General features: G+C 45.4%; 1 protein-coding gene across 4 annotated transcripts in view; it reads left to right on the top strand.

Moving 5' to 3' along the window:
- The window catches only part of ARNT2 (aryl hydrocarbon receptor nuclear translocator 2), a 152,264-nt gene that overhangs the window by 106,066 nt on the left and 22,406 nt on the right, over window positions 1-23,792 (top strand). For all 4 annotated transcript variants that reach the window (XM_081171129.1, XM_081171128.1, XM_081171130.1 and 1 more), the window contains exons 10-14: window positions 1,930-2,064; window positions 3,910-3,984; window positions 8,101-8,252; window positions 16,993-17,065; window positions 18,144-18,267. In XM_081171129.1, the coding sequence (XP_081027255.1) occupies window positions 1,930-2,064; window positions 3,910-3,984; window positions 8,101-8,252; window positions 16,993-17,065; window positions 18,144-18,267 (559 nt within the window). The remainder of the gene's footprint in view (window positions 1-1,929; window positions 2,065-3,909; window positions 3,985-8,100; window positions 8,253-16,992; window positions 17,066-18,143; window positions 18,268-23,792) is intronic.

Genomic DNA, 23,792 nt, shown 5'->3' with positions numbered 1-23,792 from the left:
GGGTTAGAGTGGACTGCTCTTTAAATATGCTATCAGCCAGGGCTGTCTATAGGTAAAGGGACCCCTGACCATTAGGTCCGGTTGTGGCTGCCTCTGGGGTTGCGGTGCTCATCTCGCTTTATTGGCCGAGGGAACCGGCGTACATCTTCCGGGTCATGTGGCCAGCATGACTAAGCCGCTTCTGGCGAACCAGAGCAGCGCACGGAAACACGGTTTACCTTCCCGCCGGAGCGGTACCTATTTATCTACTTGCACTTTGACGTGCTTTTGAACTGCTAGGTGGGCAGGAGCTGGGACCGAGCAACGGGAGCTCACCCCGTCGCGGGGATTCGAACCGTCAGCCTTCTGATCGGCAAGTCCTAGGCTCTGTGGTTTAACCCACAGCGCCACCCGCGTCCTTAGGGCTGTCTATACTCTGTCCTTAATTTTTAAATTAAGTACGAAATACACACAGGCCACGGTGAGCTTCCTCCTTCCTTCTCCTCTTTCCCATGCCCAAGGAAGAGATCAGAAGCACCCACATTCAGTTTTAAACTGTCCGTGGTTCTGCACGATGCCCAAATTCTGGGGACTGCAGTTTATTTAAACCATGATGTCAGAACAAGCCAGGATCTGTAACCACAGTTCAGGCGTGGCTAATGAATACTAACCATAGTTTAAACAACTCACAATTCCCTGAGTTTGGGCGTGATGCGGAACTGTAGATTGTTTAAAAACAGAAGTGGGACCCTCTAAACTCATTGCATGCATAAGGCAGGATGGGGGGAGCATATGAGTTCAAGTCTCACCTTGGCTCGTTTTTTGTATTGTTTGAATGTGGCTATACCCTCAGTTGCAGCCATTAGTTGCAATGTGATCCTTGCATTCCTTAGAGCAAGGCATGGATGAAGGAACTCACGCTTCTATCCCATGAGCTGCTTTGGGGCAGAGGAGAAGTTGTGTTCAGCCTGGGAAGTTCTATTCAATGTGCTTTCGTTAATATGAAGTACATTTGGACAGCGCGGAGGGTTAGGTCCTCACCAGCAATGGCCCAGTCCTCTAGAGCAGGGGTCACCAAGCTTTTGGGGCCTGTGGGCACATTTGAAAACTGGAGACTGCTGTAGATGCCACACCTTCCCCCCCCAACCAAATACCACAACACCACCCATTATGTTGGCTACATAAGAAGGATTCTTTCAAGCCTAATTTCAGTGAGGGGAAGGGACCCTGTGGGAACCAGAGAAGGCTTCTGCAGATGAATTTGCAGCTGTGGGTGCCATTTTCGCAACCCCTGCTCTAGAGTAACTGAGTGAGAGAGTTCCACCTTTGCCTGCAGGTTTTAAAACAGGCCCCTAGCTGGCTCAGTAAGAAATATTGTGTGTAAATGTGAGGCAATGTGAGCATGAAAACACTGCATGCTTTTTTAAAAAAAACACACCACTTTGACTTTTATTTTATGCGGTTGATTACAGTTTGCATAGCTCAAAATGTAATAAAACTATTTTAAAATTCGACTCCAGGGTTTATTTAGACCGCTTTCAAAGACCTTTGATTATTTTAAACAAAACCATTTTACTTTGATGAAGCAGTAGCTTTCAGATAAACACTTGACGTCCTGGGAGTCTTAATCATCTTATAATAAGTGTGTTGACTTAAAATTTATTTCTGTATGGTATTTGTTTACTGTGTGAGACACTTGGAACAGCGCAACTTGAAAATGGCCTGTGAATTATTCTTCCTTAATTCTGCTTGACACTAGATATCCCTTGTGCTTTTGGCTTGTGTGTTTGAATGATGTTACCTGCTCTAAGAGGGAAGTCACATGACTGGGGTGAAAGTTTAAAATGTGGGCAATACCACAACAGATTTTATTGCAGGCAGAAATCAGACTCTACATGGAGATCTTCTTCCCTTTCCTTGGAATTGAGCATCTCATATTGTTTCTCCTAGGTTACCAGTTCTCCAATGTGCATGGACATGAATGGAATGTCTGTCCCCACAGAATTCTTGTCCAGACACAACTCAGACGGAATCATCACCTTTGTGGATCCAAGATGCATCAGTGTCATTGGCTATCAACCCCAGGTCTGTTTGTTACCTTTGTGGGAATTGTAGCTCTGTGAGAGAAATGTAGGTCTCCTAATGTAGGGCTGCTATATGTCCAGGAATCGGGCAGGAAAACGGCGTCCTGGCGGATTTTCGGCAAATCAGCAAAGTGTCCGAGGAAACCCTGATGTATGGCAAGTGGGGTTAATAATTCAAAAAAAGGCCATAGACATAGATTTTGGGGGGGGGGGGAGAGATGTTCCCAAAACAAGCTCAAAAGCTTCAAGAAAAGGTGGAAAAAATAAAGGGAAGAAAGGGGGGAAGAAAAATCTCAACACTTTGGATTTGCACTTTGGGGAATATGGCAACTCTACCTAACAGCTCTTAGAATCCTTAGCAGCCCCCATGAAGGGCAGATGGTGTCATGAAATTCTACTCAATATTGATCCAGAGTAGATTCCAATGTATAGTTAGCAGAGTAAGAACTTAAAACACGCTGCAGGATTCCCCCAAAATAGACCAGAGGCCATTGTATTTCATCCATCAGAGCTTTACTGCTACTGAAGGCAAATGAGCATAATGGTTACAAATCCAATACATTCAGGATTGGCACTGTCCATAAGAAATCCAGTTGCAGCAGACTTACCTTAAACTTACAATTACTTATAATAAGTCTAAACCTTAGCACTATAAACAGAACACCACACCAGACGGAAGAGAGATAGTAAGAGAAAATGAAACCCAGGCTCCTTCTGGCCTTACTTTTATAGTCAGCATGACCTTGATAGAAGAGATAACAAAACCAGTTTAAACCAGCTGTACTCTGCTTCTCTGAAGAAATAACCCAAACACCATGAACCTTCTGCTTCTTTCACACAGAGAAACTTCCAGAACCCTCTTGAATTTATTAGAATAGGAAAGATCTCTACACATCAAATCAATGCTTTCTGCACCAAGAAATGAAAAACTGACAGATGGGACCTTAACTGACTGCAAGCATTTGAGCCTAATGTAGTTCAGGTGTTAAGGAGTGGCCTGGGAGTCCAAACCCTGGGTCTTTTACAGGGGCCCCCAACATTCCCACTCCTTCCCCACTTTTTAAAAACTGCTTTTGGGTGCTCCATGAAGCACAGTGCTGATGAGACCTCAGCCACCCACCATCTTGATTTCCCAGAGGCATCTATACATATAAATTAGCGCATTGGTGCAGCTTACTGCAGAATACAGTCAGCGTGAAGTATTCATTAGAGTGTCAGACTAGGACTTCGAGACCAGAGTTCAAATCCCGACTCAAGTCACGAAACTCACTGAGTGACTTTGAGCCAGTTACTTTCCCTCAGCCTAACTTACACCACAGGGTTGTTTTGAAGATGAAATGGGTAGAAGGAAGAACCATGTATGCCATCTTAAACTACTTGGAAGAAAAGTAGCTGTAAAGTAAAAATAATAATACAGTGGTACCTCGGGTTACAGACTCTTCAGGTTACAGACTCCGCTAACCCAGAAATAGTACCTCGGGTTAAGAACTTTGCTTCAAGATGAGAACAGAAATCGTGCTCCAGCGGCACGGCAGCAGCAGGAGGCCCCATTAGCTAAAGTGGTGCTTCAGGTTAAGAACAGTTTCAGGTTAAGAACGGACCTCCGGAATGAATTAAGTACTTATCCCGAGGTACCACTGTAGTACTTTCACTGCATAGGTCTTAAGGTTGGAGCAGCTGAAAGAATACAAATCCTGCTTAGAGCGACTGTTGCATTTTGTCTCTGAATCTATCTATCTATAATAGCTATACTGATACTGAAACTTATCTGATGCCTTATGGAGTTTGGAAACTTGTTTGTAATTTTTACATTTCTGTTTTTCTCCTTTTGTGGATGCTTTACTAGGACCTTTTGGGGAAAGACATTATAGAATTCTGCCATCCAGAAGATCAAAGCCATTTAAGAGAGAGCTTCCAGCAGGTAACATCTTACCTAGAAACTGTGCCTCATTCCCCGTCCTGCTTTATACTACTTTTAACACCAGTACTGTTGGGTGTTGTGTTATCCAAGTGTATAGATACATTATACATATATAACTATAAAAGACAGACAAATATATAACCCTTGGTTATAATACAAAGAAAAATGGGTAAATTAGGTAGCCTGGGTCTCTCTCTCTCTCTCTGTTAATGCTAAAATCCTAAAACAGACTCACTCATGAATCACTGTAGCTTTTATAAACACGCAGATGGTTGCTGGACCTTAAACAGTCATTGTACAATCACATTACACATATGGTGTCTACACCAGTGGTGGCACTAAGGGGTTGGTATCACATTGAACCAACAACACTGGCTTATAGTTTGAATGTTAAGTACCGGTGTGGTACAGCAACTGCAGTGTTGGGTTTCCATGGGGGAAAATCAAGTTGGAATCCATGTTCATTTGTAAAATAATAATTGTCCAGTGGCCTGTAACAAGTCAATAGGCTAGGTCACATCATGCCAAGCCACAGTGTAGGTCTACCAAATACCAGCTGGTGGAATTCAACATGTGATGCAATGTCATTGTGCTCTGAATTATCCCCTGCCCACCCATGGCCCATGGAGACAAGGAAACTCACAATATGATGACGTTGTGTCACACATTGTGTTTCCTTAGACATTTTCTAAAACAAATGGAATCCAATGGCAGAAATGGCTAAAAGCAACAAGCAGTGGTAATAAACCAAGGAGGAGGAACCCGTGGCTGTGCCAATGTTACTGGGATTCAACTGCCATCATCCCTGAGCGTTGGCCATGCTGGCTGAATCCAATGAGAGTTGGAGTCCAATAACCTCTGGAGGGCCACAGGTTCCTCACCCCTGCCATAAAAGGACAGTAAGAATACCCCTAAAGACCATAAGGGGAGAACTGAGGCGGGCATCCCTACAGAAGCAGTTCCATTGCTTTGGAGCCACCACAAAGAAGTCACTGTCCCTTGTTGCTACTTGAGGCTGTTGACCAGATTTGATAAAAGGCAACGTTTTGAAATAAAGGCTGTGTTGGCTCAACTCTCGTTGCAGGAGTCAGTGGGTGTTTCCCTGCCAATTTAAACAGAGCCAAACATACTTAAGCTGTCAATTAACATGTTTAGAAAATACCACCCCTACGATATAATTGATTTTTTTTATTAAAAAAAAGTTGTTTACTTAAAATCACCAAGAATAAATGTATAGTTTCTGAATATTTTGGCTTTCAATACAAAGAATTCAAATGTAGCATACAGATTCTCCAGCAGAAACATACAAGCATATGGAAGCAATTCCAAGCCTAGTTTTGGGTTTCTAGAGCACCAGTGATATATAATCAGAATTCATGTCATTGTACGACAAATTGAATCTGATTGATCCAGCATGTGTTTTGCCAAGCAATTTGGCATGTTACCAGTCACACCTTCCAGATGCTTTTCTTGCCATTATTTAACAGCGAGTACTATGTATCGACTTCGGACGGTTACTGGAATTCAAATTTTCCAGTTGAAATGTGGACGGCTAATTTTAATGGGTTATATAAGTTAGCAGAGTGGCTTGAAAAATGCAAATGAAGTTCAGAGAGAAAAGAAACTGGATAAAGTAAATCGGATAGAGTAAATAATAGGAGGGTGAATAAGCAGAGAGGTTTTATATTTCTTAGGGATTCATGCCTAGTTCACAGCAGGAAGATATTCAACAGCACATACAGGAGGAAACTCCCTCAGAACTACACAGCCAATCAGTGTGTGAGCTACCCCAGCAAGAATCATGGCATTCTGACTGGTTGCTGGCAACCAAGAGGGTCTGGTGACTTAAACAGTTAGCAGAAATAACCCTAAGGTTGCTTATTAAATAATCCCTGCTGTTGTATTCCCAACAATATATAAAGGGTGAAAACTATTCCTGGTTTATTCTCCCAAAATATTTTTGCCTTGCGAAAGAGAGACACTGCTTATTCAGGATCTTATCAGCCAAAGGGGATGTGTAATTATTGCAAGGATTGGGTTTTTGAATAGTTACTTCACATTTTATTTTGAATCCTAGGTAATGTGCAATAGTCTTAGTCACCTTCGTTTCCCCATTCATGTTGTTGACTGGCTTGCTATTTTACAGGCTATTTCTTGCCGTTGTTCACCATTCAAATTGCTAACAGTTCTGCTATTCCTTACCAGTGCCAAGCTCTTGTACAACACCATTTGCTCATTCAGATTGGTGGCCAGCTTACTTTTTTCATCCCATGTTGGGTCCACACTATTGCACACCTTTTCCCACTCGGCTCACATCACTACCCTTCTCCCTACCCTCTTCATTCTGCAGATCTGCAAAAAACAAACTCTGAAATGTTTTGTTCTATTAGGGATGTTTTGTTCTATTATCCATAGATACAATTTTTGCTTCCAAAAAAATGAAAGTGGGATGATAATAATAAAGTCAGGGAAGCAACTGATCTCCCAATATTTTTGTTTTAATTTCTGTGATTTGTTATGCAGGGAGCCTTTTAAGATATAAGTCTGAGATTATCTCATCAAAGGCCCTGACAATCAATACATTGTTACAAGATTAACAGTGGGTATAATAAGCCACTGAAAATGAGATGTTTTTGAATTGCTGGCCTTATCAGGAGCCGTTTAAGGCAAGACTGTGTGGTGAGAGATTTTGGAGTGTTTGGCCAGTGTCTGTTTCAGGGTTTTTACTTCCTGTCAAAGATAAAGTCGCTCGTCAGGGGTGGGAAAAATTAAGTCTGAATGAGGCACTTGGGGGCCAAAAACAACAAGGAGAATTTTGTATCAAAAGTTGGAGAGGATGGCTATCTAATAATACCCATTAGGAAACAGTTCAGCTGGCCATTTACACACTGTTCTGTTTCATTTTACGATCCCATTGTTAGGTGTGGCAGTAGAAAGTTGTTGTTCAAAGGATATGGCTCATCTGATTGAAGCTAGAGATTTATTTTAAATAAAGCATGAGCTCTTTGGGAGTTTTTTTCTCCCAGGCCTGAATTTCTGGGAACTGTAAAAGGGGAAGAAAAAAAGAAGAAACTCCTTTCCAATTCTGCCTGTTCTATTGGAACTGAAGATTCCACATCACCCATAGATCCCCAACCAGTATACAGCAGCTTCCTCAACCAATTAATCCCAAAAGGCAGTGTTGTGTGGTAGACAGAGCTCTATACTTGGAACTGGGAAACCAGGGTTCAAAATTCCTATTCAGCCACGATTCTCACTCTCATAGGATTGTTTAAAGGGGGGAAAAGCATATAATCTACTTGAACTCCAGGGAGGAAAAACAGGATACGAATGCAAAAATATATAATAATGACTTTCTGTGAGGATGTGAGTTCTCTTCAGGTAAACAAGATGTAATGAGTCTTATTTGGAAACCCCAATGCAAATGGCTAAAGGAAAGGACTCCACAGTGGGAAGTTGGTGGCCATCTTGAAACTGAGGCTTATGCCAAAACAGGTCATGCCTTGAAGATTCATAGGCCCTGTCTGTTATTTCCATGAAAAACACATACAGTAGTAGGTGTTAAGGTTGAACTGTGGACTGTATATCGAATAGGGCCTATGGTACCAACCAACCACCCATCCATGCCAGTGCCCATAAAGGGGCCATTTGTGTTTATGTGTACTTAAGGGATCTGTCTACCAAAGTGTTCTCTGTCGTTTTTGCTGGATGAGGCAAGCTACCCTTCAGTTGTAAAAGATCTACAGAACTATGTAAAAAGGAGGAGAAGCATCTTCCATTGTATATAGGGCTCTCCTACAATCACATATAATTGCTCCTTGGGAGCCCAGCTGATATCACCCCTGCCACCTTCTCTCCATGAGAGTCAGTGTGGTGTAGTGGTTAAGAGCAGTAGACTCATAATCTGGTGAACTGGGTTCGCTTCCCTGCTCCTCCACATGCAGCTGCTGGGTGACATGCAGAGAGCACACTTCTCTGAAGTCTCTCAGCCTCACTCACCTCACAGAGTGTTTGTTGTGGGGGAGGAAGGGAAAGGAGATTGTTCGCCGCTTTGAGACTCCTTAAGCGGGATATCAAATCCAAACTCTTCTTCTTCTTTTACAATGGCCTCTGCAGGTTGTTAAACTGAAAGGACAGGTGCTCTCTGTGATGTATCGCTTTCGTACCAAGAACCGGGAATGGATGCTAATCCGGACCAGCAGCTTCACATTTCAGAACCCTTATTCGGACGAGATTGAGTACATCATCTGCACCAACACTAACGTAAAGTACGTGTTTCAACCTTAAATTTACGGTTTTCCCCATCGCCTTCCCTTCTTTGAAACACTTTTATGCCCTGCTCCTTGTGGTTTTCTAAAGATAAAAGTTATGCTGTCTGCGCTAGGCCTTGCTTAAAGCCATTCCATGCATTATGACAGAGTAAACCCAAGCTTCTCACTGAATGTACTTAAGAACATAGGGAGCTCCCTCATATCAAGTCAGACCACTGGTCCAACTAGCTTAGTATTGTCTGAACTGAATTGTCTGGGGTTGCAGATGATGACCTCTTTAGGTCCTACCTGGAGATGCTGAAGATTTATCATGAGTCTTCCCACACTCAGTGGAGATGCTCTACCTCTAAGCTATGTCTCTCACTTGACAGCTCAGCTAATCCATCTTAACTGATATGTTGTACCTGTATGATACATGTGTTTCCATTCATGCTTACATTTTAATGCATATACTCAGGCAGGGTGAGGATGTTACACATGCACCTAGAAAAAACGTAATGTGTGAAATGATCCTCCTTTTCCTGGGTGTCAGAGTTCAGCAGGGCCAGAGGCAAGCCGTATGGTCCAAACGAGCACCATTGGTGCTGATCACTGTTGCGAGGTTTGTTTGTTTAATGATACACTGGGAAGGAAGATTGCTTTGCACAATCAAATGGCCACCTGCTATGGATGCTTTAGCTGAGATCCCTGCATTGCAAGGGGGTTGGACTAGATGACCCTTGAGCAGGAAATAGTACCTATGTAGAAAAAACACCCCCAAAAAGATATTGAGTACATTACAAAAAAGGGGGGATTGTTCCTGTAGTTAACTAGAACTTAATAGGGCATTTATAAAAATGAATCACAAATATCGTTAAATTTGTCCATAACAAGACTACGTTTGTAAACAACTTGTTCACATGTAGCGAGTTTGTACATATCTTCAATCCAATCATTAAAGGGAGCTGCATTTTTATTTTTCCAGTTCATCAATACCAAAAAAGTAAAAATACATTTTACTCTAGTAAGGGCGCATAGATTCCATTCACTTTTCCCCTTTGTTCGATTCCATGTGTTGGGTATATAATTCAAAAGAGCATTCTTGGCGAGGTGGTAGTGTGCATCATGGTGGTTTGCCAAAGCAGCTAGGAAGGCTTTTGAAACAGTTTATATATATATATATATATAGAGAGAGAGAGAGAGAGAGAGAGAGAAAGCTTTAAAAAAATATAATAAGCTTTAAAATACTTGTAGCTGCTGCAGCAACACAGACATCCTCCTTGCCATCTTGCCCAGAATGCCTCGCTCTGGAGAAAGGACCACCTTGGCCTTTTCCCAGAGCAAGGTGAGACAGGTCTGAGGGAAAGAAGATGGAGAAGCCTCGTGCCAGGCCTGAACAGCTGCTCTCAGGTTAGATCCACACTGTGCATTTAAGGCGCATTTAAAACACATGACTTCCCCCCTCCCCAAGAATCCCGGGAGCTGTGGTTTGCAGTGCGTGCTGGACATTGTAGCTCTGTGAGGGTAAACAGTAGTTCCCAGGATTTTGGAGGGGAAGTCATGTGCTTCCAATATACAGTGGTACCTCGGGTTAAGTACTTAATTCGTTCTGGAGGCCCGTTCTTAACCTGAAACTGTTCTTAACCTGAAGCACCACTTTAGCTAATGGGGCCTCCCGCAGCTGTTGCGCCGCTGGAGCACGATTTCTGTTCACACTGGAGAGCCAGTGTGGTGTAGTGGTTAAGAGCAGTAGTCTCGTAATCTGGGGAACCGGGTTCGCTTCCCCGCTCTTCCACATGCAGCTGCTGGGTGACCTTGGGCCAGTCACACTTCTCTGAAGTCTCTCAGCCCCACTCACCTCACTGAGTGTTTGTTGTGGGGGAGGAAGGGAAAGGAGAATGTTAGCCGCTTTGAGACTCCTTAAAGGGAGTGAAAGGCGGGATATCAAATCCAAACTCTTCTTCTTCTTCTTCATCCTGAAGCAAAGTTCTTAACCCGAGGTACTATTTCTGGGTTAGCAGAGTCTGTAACTTGAAGCGTATGTAACCCTGAAGCACGTGAAAGTACCGAGGTACCACTGTATACTCTGGATGTGACCTCTTTGTCACCTGAGACCAGACTGAGTTTTCCCAGTGATATTGCATTCACTGTGGCAGTCTTGTCTGTATGGAAGCCTTCCAAGCTAGTGGTTCTTTTTAAAAGGCTGATGGGGAAATGTTTCTGTTTTGCTTTGGAGGTGGGTGGCTAAACTGCTTGTGGTGTCACTGTGTTTTTTTTAATCCTCCAAGATCTCTGTGCTGGTCCCCCCCCCCAGATTTTTTTAATGCCTGCTGCTTTTTTATTGTGTGTTGTTTCCCGCCCCCCTTCTCCTTTAATGCGGTTTTAAACATTATGTTGTTTTGATTGCTAAGTCATATTGAGGGGCCTGACTTGGGTCCAAGCGCTGGTTAGGAACTTGACAATAAATCAATGTCTCTTCCACATCAGCGAACTGGAGGAGCAGAAGGGGCCAGCTCTGACAAACAAGTTTCTGTTTCCACACCGTCCAGAAGGCTTCAAGAAATCTGGCCTTTAACTTAGCCAGTGTTGACTGTTCTGCCAGCCTTTCCCTTTCAAGGCTGCATACATAGGCACGACAGTGCATTCTGAGAGAGATGATGCCGCGGGGGCCTTCCTTGGATCCTGTTATAGCTATCCTCAGTTGGCTTCGCAAAACAAGCCCGACTTGTTGCCCAAATATGGTGGTTGGCTACTACCAAGGTCTCCGGTTAACGCATTGTTATTATTCTTTCCTAGTGAAATGGTAATGTCAAAGAGGATGTGGCAGCCCTTTTCCTTTTTCTGCCTCTAGAATTATAAATATTAGAAGGAGCTAGGATTTTCCACATGTTGATAATTCTGGCAGATTGTTCCTCTTTTGAGAGCTCCGTCCGTGAACTTGGAAAGCCTGCTCTGGTTGGCATTTGCTCGCATCTCTGTCAAAATGAGCCAAGCAGTTTTCTGACAGTGACAGATGATTCAGGGCCTTGGACTGCAATTGGCGGAGTTATTCTTATCCTAAGGTTGGCGGGTAGTCACTGGTTGAATTGCTGTGACCTAACAGATGCTGCATTGGGACGTGGGTGGCGCTGTGGGTTAAACCACAGAGCCTAGAACTTGCCGATCAGGAGGTCGGTGGTTCGAATCCCCGCGACGGGGTGAGCTCCCGTTGCTCGGTCCCTGCTCCTGCCAACCTAGCAGTTCGAAAGCACGTCAAAGTGCAAGTAAATAAATAGGTACCACTCCGGCGGGAAGGTAAACGGCGTTTCTGTGCGCTGCTCTGGTTTGCCAGAAGCGGCTTAGTCATGCTGGCCACATGACCCGGAAGCTGTACACCGGCTCCCTCGGCCAGTAAAGCCAGATGAGCGCCGCAACCCCAGAATCAGTCACGACTGGACCTAATGGTCAGGGGTCCCTTTACCTTTACCTTTAACAGATGCTGCACAAGCATCCTTGGGCAGCTGCCGAGTCCCCAGCACTCTGGTAGGAGCCCTTATAAAATTATGCTGCATCTGGAGTATAGTGGGAAATTAGCGTAGTGGCTTCCTGGTTCCAATTGGGAGAGAAAGCCCTAAATGGCCTCAGCCCAGTATACCTGAAGGAGTGTCTCCACCCCCGTCATTCAGCCCAGACACTGAGGTCCAGCACCGAGGGCCTTCTGGCAGTTCCCTCACTGTAAGAAGTGAAGTTACAGGGAACCAGGCAGAGGGCCTTTTCAGTAGTGGTGCCCATCCTATGGAATGCCCTCCCATTAGATGTCAAGGAAATAAACAACCATCTTACTTTTAAAAGACATCTGAAGGCAACCCTGTATAGGGAAGTTTTTAATGTTTAATGCTGTGTTGTCTTTTTAACATTCGGTTGGGAGCCGCCCAGAGTGGCTGGAGAAGCCCAGCCAGATGGGCGGGGTATAAATAATAAATATAATTAATTTTAGAAATGCCCCTGCTAGGTAAACCCAGGACCACTTCAAACCTGGTGTTAGCCCCGGCTCTGCCACTGGGCCTAGCTAAATACTAACCAGAATTTCAACATTTCTCAGAAGCTATGTGATGCCACCTTAAGTGCAGTTATTTTAGTTCGATAAACAGCATTTCTAGGAACTGTTTACATATGAAGTGCAATTACCCATTTGACTCCCTTAGAATGATATTTGTTATTAAAAGAGGCAGATAAATAAAAATGTGCTTCAATAATAAATGTAGGTAGTGAATGCTATTTTCTGATACGAACACTCAAAATGGAAAACAAAAGAAAGAATGAGTGAACGGTAACATTTTCTTAGCAAATGTCAATAGGCTGGGATTTGCTTTTAATAGAGGCAGATAGATATAAATGTACTTCAGTAATAAATCTTTTTAGTGAGTGCTGTTTTCTGTTAAGAACACTCAGACCCCCAAAATAAAAGAAGGAAATACTGAATGATTTTTTTTAAAAAAAAACCTAACCAAAAATCAAGAGACAATCTGTATAGAAACCAGGGTGAAAAAGCTATCCATAACCATCAGATAAAAAAGTAAAGCAAATGCATAGATTTATTTTTACTTTTTTTACAGAGAGCTGTAGAGGGAGCTGAAGATTGCATTAGTTGGTTGTGTTTATTTGATACTGCCTTCCGGCTGGAAGCCATCAGCTTTCCAGATCTGGTTTCCGAGCGGAAAGACAACTAAACATTAGGTTCAAATGTTCACTTATTTCCCTGCAAAAGAAAATACCGTATTTTTCGCACCATAGGACGCACTTTTCCCGTCTTAAAAACTAAGGGGAAAAGTCTGTGCGTCCTATAGAGCGAATGCAGGGAGGAGGCAGGCAGGAAAAGCCCTCAAGAGCCCCACACAAGCTTCGCGCGGCTCTTGCGGGCTTTTCCCCAAGAGGGAGAAGGGACTGACGCCGCCAGTCAGTCCCTTCTCCCTCCTCTAGAAAAGCCTTGCACAACCTCTCCAGCCGGGGGGAGGCTTCGCAAGGCTAAAGAGGAAGCCAGGGCAGCGAGCGCGATGCATCCCGTTCGCTGCCCCTTTAGACTTGCGCGCCTCTCCAGCGGGGGTGGTGGGGGTGGGAGGCTTCGCAAGGCTAAAGAGGAGCCAGGGCAGCGAGCGCGATCCATCCCGTTCGCTGCCTGGCTTCCCCTTTAGACTTGCGCGCCTCTCCGGGGGTGGGGGTGGGGAGGAAGCCAGGCAGCGAACGGGATGGATCGCGCTCGCTGCCTGGCTTCCCCTTTAGACTTGCGCGCCTCTCCGGGGGTGGGGGGGGGTGGGAGGCTTCGCATGTCTAAAGGGGAAGCCAGGGCAGCGAGCGCGATCCATCCCGTTCGCTGCCTGGCTTCCCCTTTAGACTTGCGCGCCTCTCCGGGGGTGGGGGTGGGGAGGAAGCCAGGCAGCGAACGGGATGGATCGCGCTCGCTGCCTGGCTTCCCCTTTAGACTTGCGCGCCTCTCCGGGGGTGGGGGGGGGTGGGAGGCTTCGCATGTCTAAAGGGGAAGCCAGGGCAGCGAGCGCGATCCATCCCGTTCGCTGCCTGGCTTCCCCTTTAGACTTGCGCGCCTCTCCGGGGGTGGGGGGTGGGTGGGAGGAAGCCAGGCAGCGAACGGGATGGATCGCGCTCGCTGCCTGGCTTCCCCTTTAGACTTGCGCGCCTCTCCGGGGGTGGGGGGGTGGGAGGCTTCGCATGTCTAAAGGGGAAGCCAGGGCAGCGAGCGCGATCCATCCCGTTCGCTGCCTGGCTTCCCCTTTGGACTTGCGCGCCTCTCCGGGGGTGGGGGGTGGTGGGAGGAAGCCAGGGCAGCGAGCGCGATCCATCCCGTTCACTGCCCTGGCTTCCTCTTTAGCCTTGCGTGCCTCTCCAGCCGCAAGAGATCTACCAGAGGTAGATCTTAACCCTTGCCTCACCTGGGAGCTTCTCTGGGCAGGAATTCCCTCAGCTTAAGTGAGGTGGGGGAAGTGTGGCAAGTAGGGGGGTACCTACCTAGACACTGAAGCCACATGTCTCTCAGATGAAAATTGGGAGTGGGCATTGTGTGAAGTGCTCTGATGGTGTTTCCTGCTTGGCAGGGGGTTGGACTTGATGGCCCTTGTGGTCTATTCCAATTCTATGATTCTATGATTCTAAGTGGCTGTGGATCTCCTGCTGCAGAACTGTAGGACTGTATAGAGTTGGGAGGGCCACCTGAGGGTCATCTAGCCCAGCCCCCTCACAATGTAGGAATCACAGCTAAAGAACGCCAGGCAGATGGTCCCCCAACCGCTGCTTAAAAGCCTCCAGTGGTGGAGACCCCAAACACCTTCCGAGGTCATAGAATTGCAAGGTTGGAAGGGAACCCCAGGAGTCATCTAGTCCAGCCCCGGTGGACAGCGGGCGCAATCCATCCCGTTGCACAAGACTAAAGATGCTGTGCAAGGCTAAAGAGGAAGCCAGGGCAGTGGGTGCCTGCCCTGGACTGCCTTGTCTTCTTCTTTAGCCGCGCTGGAGAGGTTTAGCTCCTGGCTGGAGAGGTTGCGCGGCTATGGATCCCGTGCGCTGTCTTGGCTTCTTTGCTCTTTGGGGCTGGTGGGGGAACCCGGGCTTCCCCCGCAGCCCCAAGAAGCTCTGGGAGAAGCAGACAGGCTGCGCACAGCCTGTCCGTTGCTCTTTGTGGCTGGGGGGAGGGATAATATTTTTTTCCTTGATTTCCCCCTCTAAAAACTAGGTGCGTCCTGTGGTCCGGTGCGTCCAATAGAGCGAAAAATACGGTAATAATAATAAAGATTATTTTGGGCACAACCATCCAAAATGAACTTCCTGGAGAACCGAAGAGTTTAATGTTTAGCCCTTTGTGCTTTGTTTTGCTCCAAAGGAGAGTCCCATGTAAAAAATTTGCCTTCCCACAACATTCCCATCTGTGTTAACTTCCGTTGACTTTCGGCGGAAGAAAACGTGGCAAGTGCACTGGTTCCATCCAAAATATGAGACCTGATGATGTTGAATGGGCTTTATGCCCCTTTCCCACTAACACTAAAGTGGAATGAGAGATGTGTCCTCGTAATATGATAAGAACCCATAAGAAGACCTGTGCGGAGTCTATCCAGTCTAGTATCCTTTTTTTCCACCATGACTCATCCAGATGCTTCTGGGAAGCCCACAAAATTGATACCCCCTCCACTACTGTGGCTCCTCAGCAGCTTGCGTTTGGAGGCATACCGCCATTGATCCTGGTGGTTCAATATAGCCATCATTGCTAATAGCCATTGATAGTCTTATCCATGAAATTGTCAGGTCCTTGTTTAAAGGCAAGCCATCTAAATTGGTGGCTGTTGCCACATCTTGTAGTACTAGATTCCATAACATGCTCCATGTTAAGTCTATCCTGGATATGATCAGGGCCGGATTTAGGTTTGATGAGGCCCTAAGCTACTTTATATGTCCAGCTGTCCTTTGTCAACAACAAATTGTCACTGTTTTTTGTGTTGAATATATGCTATATGGCAATTTAGGGATCTAATAGGTATCTAGAGCCATTTGCCACTGTTGTTGTATGTAGGTTTTATTTTATTTGTTTTTTATCTCATATTATGGAAATGTACATCCAGGTTTTTTTCTTTAATTTTTTTTGGGGGGCCCCCAAGAGATATGATGCACTTTTCAGCTTCATTGGCTAAACCAGGGCTTTAGTATTATAAGAGGTGAATATGAAGGGAGCCAATTTCGTAAATTTGCTCTCCTGATAGATAACATGTAAGGTGTTCTGTGAGCAGTACAAATATTATTGAAGATGGTCTTTTCTAAAAGAGAGAGAGAGAGAGCACTGTATGCCATCATCTTTAGAGTTGATTTTATGAATGTAGAAATCTATGCAGATCTAATTGATTAAAGTATCAGTTGGTCAATTCAAACTTATGTGATTAATGGACTAAGATTTCTTTAATTGGGTAACAGACCCAAGGTGGACCCACGCCAACTGGAAATATTCATGTGGAGAGAAAAATGTATGGTATATGAACCAGCCTCATTGGTTTCAAATAAACTGACTTTTGGCATTTCCTAAAAAGCACCTGACACTGGACACAGATTATGTCTGCATCCGAGAGATTTATACAGGCATTTTTGACATATTTCTCTTCCTCATTCTGATTCATTTCACCTCCCCTGTATTGAATGTGTCAGTTTCCTTTGATGTAGAGGGCCTTGCTACTGCACATTTTAATTTACTTCCAAAGTTTTCCTAATTGGATTAAGGCTATCACCCGCAGGGTGCCCCCCTCATTCATTCAGATGGCTTTATTTCCTTCAATCTTAGTAGGCTGCAATTGAGAACTTCAAAAAATTCTAAAATTGCCTGCCGGAAAGAAGCAGGAGCTCAGGTTTTCTGCAGCTCCCATCCCAAATGCCCTTTTCTTTAAATTGGAAAATGATTTATTGCTGGAATACCTTACGGGGGAAGAAGGTTAGAAGCACCTGCATGTCTCTAATTTTGGTTCTGCATACGCAGACATCTCCTGCTTTGTTCCTTCCTGGTCCCACCAGTCACCTATCTTTCCTCTCCTGTGCTGGGGCAAAATTTAAAACCATGCTTGCTTTAACATTGGGGAAGGTGAACAGGTTAGACCAAGAGGGTATAGGGCAAGGAGGTGCATGTTGGATATTAAGCTGGCAAGTCACAGCCAGCCAGACAATCTTCCTGTCTGTTAAATATAGTCCTGCAGCCTCGAATGAACCATCAGCAACAGTTTCTCTTTCCTGCTTCCAGGCAACTTCAGCAACAACAAGCAGAGCTTGAGGTGCACCAGAGAGATGGACTATCATCATATGACTTATCTCAGGTGAGACATACCTGGTGAGGTGGACTCCCTGTTTGTTTGTTTGTTTGTTTGTTTGTGCATAAAAATAGGCAGGAATTGGAAATCTAAACAACACCACAAGCACATACTGGCCTGGTCTACCCATTTTGTTGTTTAGTCATGTCCAACTCTTCGTGACTATGGACCAGAGCACGCCAGGCACTCCTGTCTTCCACTGCCTCCCGCAGTTTTCTCAAACTCATGCTGGTAGCTTCGAGAACACTGTCCAACCATCTCGTCCTCTGTTGTCCCCTTCTCCTTGTGCCCTCCATCTTTCCCAACATCAGGGTCTTTTCCAGGGAGTCTTCTCTTCTCATGAGGTGGCCAAAGTATTGGAGCCTCAGCTTCACGATCTGTCCTTCCCGTGAGCACTCAGGACTGATTTCCTTCAGAATGGATCGGTTTAATCTTCTTGCAGTCCATGGGACTCTCAAGAGTCTCCTCCAGCACCATAATTCAAAAGCATCAATTCTTCGGTGATCAGCTTTCTTTATGGTCCAGCTCTCACTTCCATACAAACCATGTGGGGTCTACCCATAATACTAAGCTAACAGTTTAATGGGAACAAGCAAGTATGTTGTTGCACAGGGAGAAAATCACAGTCATGAGAGCTAAACCATGATTTATCTAACCATTACAGGTGAACACAGGCTTTTGGTTTGTCTCACTCCAAACAAACCATGAGCTGTAACCAAGGTTTGTTCTTGGCTCTACCACTCATGGTTTGTTTGGGATAAACAAATCATTTACCCCAAGTTCTGATGCAGCACTAAGCCAAACCATGGCTTAGTTTGCAGTCACATAGCAGCAGCATCAACCACAGCTTTCTCCCTGTCCACCAGAATACTTGCTGCTACACGATAAGCCGTTGTTTGGGAATGCCTGACACAGAGGACCCCTGGTTCATGTCCTGAAGAGCATTCAAATGGGCCAGAGTTGCTCTGTGGCAGTACAGAAAATCATAAGACAATTGAATCTTGAAGCTTACTGCTCTTGGAAAAGGTGGAAGCTTATCCATAAAGGGGTGTGTGACTTCCTTCTCTCTGCCTGTTGCAAATAGGTACCCGTTCCAAGTATACAGTCTAACGTTCATGAGGGTGGGAAGCCAGTGGAGAAGCCTGATGCCATCTTCTCCCAAGAGAGGGATCCAAGGTTTGCCGAGATGTTCGCTGGCATAACTACTAGTAAGTAAACTCTGCTCTTAAGATTGCTAATGGTATTGCTGCTATTTGTGATCCTCTATTTTGACAAAATACTTGTATCTTGAATAGATACTGAACCAAACACTCCCTTCCAATGTGCATACCTTGGTGGGATGGGGGGGGCGCTAATAAAAAAAATAAAGGTAAAGGAGCTTTGGACAGTCCAGTCAAAGGTGACTATGGGGTTGCGGCACTCATCTCACGTTCAGGCCGAAGGAATCGGCGTTTGTCCAGAGACAGCTTTCCGGGTCAGGTGGCCAGCATGACTAAACTGCTTCTGGTGCAACGGAACACCTTGATGGAAGCCAGAGCGCAGGGAAATGCCATTTACCTTCCCACCACAGCGGTACCTATTTATCTACTTGCACTGGTGTGCTTTTGAACTGCTAGGTTGGCAGGAGCTGGGACTGAGCAACGGGAGCTCACCCCGTCGCGGGGATTCAAACCACTGACCTTCTGATCGGCAAGCCCTAGGCTCTATGGTTTAACCCACAGCGCCACCCATGTCCCTCCCTCTTAGGTGTAGGTAGTGTCATTTTGAGACCCTAAGCGGCAGCTCTTACAACTCAACAGCAATGGGAACTCAACCCATCGTGGGGATTTGAACCGCTTACCTTCCGATCAACAAGCCCAAGAGGCTCAGTGGTTTAGACCACAGCACCACCCACGTTCCTATAGTGGCTAGTAGCCGAGGATGGCTAGCAGGCCCCAAGCAATTACGTTTCCTTATAGGAAGGGGGGAAATCTGAGTCTAATGGCACCATGATCAAGTAGCACAGCTCTCCAGGGCCTCAGACAAGGTTCTCTCCAAGCCCTACCTAGGGATTAAACCAGGGACCTTTTGCATGCAAAGCAGATTCTCTGCAACTGAGCCACAGGCTCCTGCCTAGGCAGTAACAAAGGATTGTATCCAGCAATGTTCTGCTGACAGTAAGCTGGTTGAACTTAATGGACCTATGTTAGCCGTGTCCATTAATTTCAATGGTTCTGCTCTGAGTAAAACACTGTTAGATGCAGTCATTTTAGCCAAGTTCTTACAACCACATTCTGTGCTGCTTTCAGCAAAAGTAACCCAGTAAGTAACTCTGGTCTCATAGATAAGTTTTACAATGCAGCAGATTAATAAAGAAAGTTAAGTTTAGTAAAAGGGAAAACCAAGGGGCTTGCTTCTCAAACGGTGCCTGTCAGCCTGGTCGAGAACTGTACAGCAAGTAGCTATTCCATCTGTAAACAAGCCTAGTCTCTTCCTGGGTGGGAGGAGTGCTGTGTTTTTTCAGTAACAGTTTAAAGAAGTGATGTTTTCTCCTTTTTATTGTTCCTAACCTTCCCTGCTGAGGATGAAGTTTTTACATTTGTTTTGAATTAATCATCGTGCAAGTAGCTCTCAGCTAAGTCCGAAACATCCCACTGTTTGCAACTAAAGAGAAATGAGGAGATAGCCGCCAGGGGGTCCTTTCTAGGTACACAACGACCTTTTGCCAACAGCGAAAAACATTAGGTCTCCCTGTACTTATTGTTCTGCTTACCTCACCCTGCCTTGACTTTTCAAAGTCGATCTGGGACACTGTAGGAACGGTCCATTAGCAACCAACAAGATTCCAACCTACAGCATCAGCCTGTGTCATCCCAAGCAATAATTGTCTTGTGCTGAGTGGAGGCTCCCAAATATTGGAAGAATCGTGGGAATAATAGCAGTGGGCCTGGACAGCTATGGCCAGCCAGTATAGACAAGTTGTGGACTAGATGGACCAATGGTCTGACCCAGGCTTCCTCAACCTCGGCCCTCCAGATGTTTTTGGCCTACAACTCCCACAATTCCTAGCTAGCAGGACCAGTGGTCAGGGATGATGGGAATTGTAGTCTCAAAACATCTGGAGGGCTGAGGTTGAGGAAGCCTGGTCTGACCCAGTACACTTCCTGTGCTCCTAACAACCCCCTTCCTCCTCTCTTCTTAACACCACCTTCCTCCTCTTCTTACATGCTTACTGTAGCCTAATTAATTGGTTCCTGGTTTGAGGCAAAATGGCATATTCTGGAGAAGGGCCATAGCTCAGTGGGAGGGCAGATGCTTTGCATGCAGAAAGGTCAGTCCTTGGCGCTTTTACCCAGTGGATCAGATAGTGGGAGATGTGATCGATCTCTGCCTGAAACCATGGAGAGTCAAAGTACAGTGGTACCTCTGGTTACGTACTTAATTCATTCCGGAGGTCCGTTCTTAACCTGAAACTGTTCTTAACCTGAAGCACCACTTTAGCTAATGGGGCCTGCTGCTGCCATGCCACTGCCACGTAATTTCTGTTCGCATCCTGAAGCAAAGTTCTTAACCCGAGGTACTATTTCTGGGTTAGTGGAGTCTGTAGCCTGAAGCATATGTAACCTGAAGCGTATGTAACCCGAGGTACCACTGTAGTCAGTGCTGGGCTAGATTGAATGGAGGAAAACAACAATACAGTTGAACCTCAGAAGTTGAACGGAATCCGTTCTGGAAGTCCATTCGACTTCCAAAAAGTTTAGAAACCAAAGCTCCTGTATCCAATCGGAAGCCCCGTCAGACGTTTGGCTTCCAAAATTAGTTCACATACCGGAACACTCACTTCCGGGTTTGCGGCATTCGGGAGCCAAAACGTTCGAGAACTAAGCTGTTTGAAAACCAGGGTATGACTGTATAAGGCAGCTTCCTGTTTTTAGAGAAGGTGCACAGCTCACTGGCCTAGTGCATGCTTTGTATACAAAAGGTTCCATCTCTGGTATCTTGAGCTGGGCAGAAAAATATTCCTCTCTGAAACCCTGAAGAGCCACTGAGCTAGATGGATCAATGGTCTGGCTCAGTGAAAAGCAACTTCCTGTGTTCTCATTCTTTACATTTTCCCGCAAACAGGATTGCAAAACTGGGATTTGATCCTACTTTGTAGGGCAAGTGCAAACTATAGTTTGCTGTTTGTATGAGTTTTGCGTACCAGGAAGGAACTAATTAAAGCAAATACGCAAGGGGTGGAGGTTGACTACAAGACTTAGATGAACGGCACAAGAGATGTTTTCATTTGTGTGTGTGTCCTTAATAAGTTCCACCTATGGCTTTCTCAAGATTAGGCACCATTTATAATTCCGTGTCCTTTTTTCCTTAAATGATAAAAAGTCGCATTTTTCACTTAGGTGTGATCAAAAATATACAGTCAAACCTGCACGTTACTTCTAGGATTTAGCATTGTGTTGATTTTGGACTGGTTTTGTGCAAATAGTCCAAGCTCATGCAGAGGGGCCAATCTTGGTGGGGACGTTTGCTCTGCAGCCGTCAAGCACGTATCTTAGCAGGAAGAAAGGGCCATATGTTTATAAGCAGCATGTCTTACGAGACAGATTATATATATAAAACTGTCGAGGACATGGGCTGAGGTCAGAAGTTCTGCACTTGCTGAGAGTCCAAATTCGAAAATAAGGAACTCTCCTCCTACCCCCTGCCTCTGTGGAAACACACAGCCGAATACCAGAAATCAGATTTTCTGGGGAAGCCTCACTAGATGGCTTTCCGTCGGCACATCTTGGCCTAGCAAGTGGGACCTACAAGCAGATGTTGCAGTGCAGAGTGTTTCTGTTCTGGATTCCAGCCACTCCATTCCCCCCCCCCAAAAAAAAACCCCTGTTTCTGCCTCCCCATGCCCAGTCAACCTTCCGTTGCCACTAGAACAGAGGAAGGTGCTTTCTAACAAATCAAGCCATAGGCCCATCCAGCTCAATATTGTCTGCACTGACCTGCAGTGGCTCTCCAGGGTTTCAGGCAAAGCCCTACCTGGAGCTTAAAACATACAGAGCAGATGCTGTACCACTGATCTATTATTGCCTTTCCATATGACGAACAATTGGATGGCCATAGAACATATTACATTGAGTCAGATCACTTGGTCCATCTGGCTCAGAGTTCCTTACACTGGCTGGCAGCATTCCTAGCCCTACCTGGACCTGGGACCTTCCCTGCATCCAAGACAGGTGCTCTGCCACTGACCAACTTACTTCCTACTGGGATGTCTGAGTTTTTCCCATTAAGGTATGTCCCCCCCCTAATTTTTGTTGTTCTTCTTCTGCAAACTACTTGGGGTTTCCCTGAACCTGCTGGTGCCTCCCTCTTGGGTGTAAAGGTAAAGGGACCCCTGACCATTAGGTCTAGTCGTGGCTGACTCTGGGGTTGCGGTGCTCATCTCGCTTTACTGGCCAAGGGAGCCAGCGTACAGCTTCCGGGTCATGTGGCCAGCATGACTAAGCCGCTTCTAGCGAACCAGAGCAGCACACGGAAACGCTGTTTACCTTCCCGCCAGAGCGGTACCTATTTATCTACTTGCACTTCATGCTTTCGAACTGCTAGGTTGGCAGGAGCAGCGACCGAGCAACAGGAGCTCGTCCCGTCGCAGGGATTCGAACTGCCGACCTTCTGATTGGCAAGTCCTAGGCTCTGTGGTTTAACCCACAGCACCACCCGTGTCCCTCCCTCTTAGGTGTAGGTAGTGTCATTTTGAGACCCTAAGCGGCAGCTCTCACAACCACTGAACATCAGTGCGAGAGATAGAGTGAATGGTGCTGCTTATAATAATAATAATAATTTATTATTTATTATGTCTACCCCGCCCATCTGGCTGGGCCTCCCCAGCCACTCTGGGCGGCTTCCAAAAAAATATTAAAATACTGTAATACATCAAACATTAAAAGCTTCCCTAAATAGGGCTGCCTTCAGATGCTTCAGAAAGAGAATGTAAAATTGAGGGTCTGCAGTGTGTTCATTCCATCCACTTTTGTCCCCTAAAGCCATTTCAACGAACCTGCTATCATCACCCGAAACCCTTCTCTGTGTGTCTCTTCCAAGGGACAGTGGCAAAAGGAGAGCAGGCCTTTTCGGTGGTGACCCCCACCTGCTTGTGGAATGCTTTCCCTAGGCAGGCACGCCTGGCAATATCTTTATTTATTTTTACGTGCTTGGCAAAGGCTTTACTCTTTACCCAGGCTTTTAGCTCTTAGTTTAAGGGGTGGCATTGTGGCTTTTGTGTGTGTGAGGTGGAATCTGTAAGCCCTGAGGTGTTTTATCTGTCTGGCTTTGTTTTTAGATTTTTATTGGATGTTCTGAACTGGTTCTTATGTAAGTTGTGTTGGGTCACTCTGTGAGAAAAACAACCAACAAATATTATTCTCATTATGTGAACTTGAGAACCTTATATGCTACAGTTGTCAAAATGTTCATTAAGAAGAGATTTTACCCAACTTAAATTTCATTTCATGCACCTTGGAGCAGTTTCTGGATCAAACACAAAACATTCCTTTGTTTTTTATACAGTCGTTTGCGGGGGATTTCCTTTCTGCAGTAATGATGACAAATGTTACTACGTCTTCATGTCCAATTTTAGGGAATCTAAAACAGAAGTTGTTTAGCAGTTTCTGGAGCTTTGGCATGTATGTGAGTCTAATGGACAAAAGTTGACATTGAGAAACAAAGAGGTCATGTTAAAAAATCATTGTATGTACTT

This window comes from Podarcis bocagei, assembly GCF_964188305.1.
Source record: "Podarcis bocagei genome assembly, chromosome: 14".
Taxonomy (NCBI): domain Eukaryota; kingdom Metazoa; phylum Chordata; class Lepidosauria; order Squamata; family Lacertidae; genus Podarcis; species Podarcis bocagei.
Note: the sequence above shows the minus strand (reverse complement) of the source record. Positions and strands in the feature narration are given on the sequence as shown.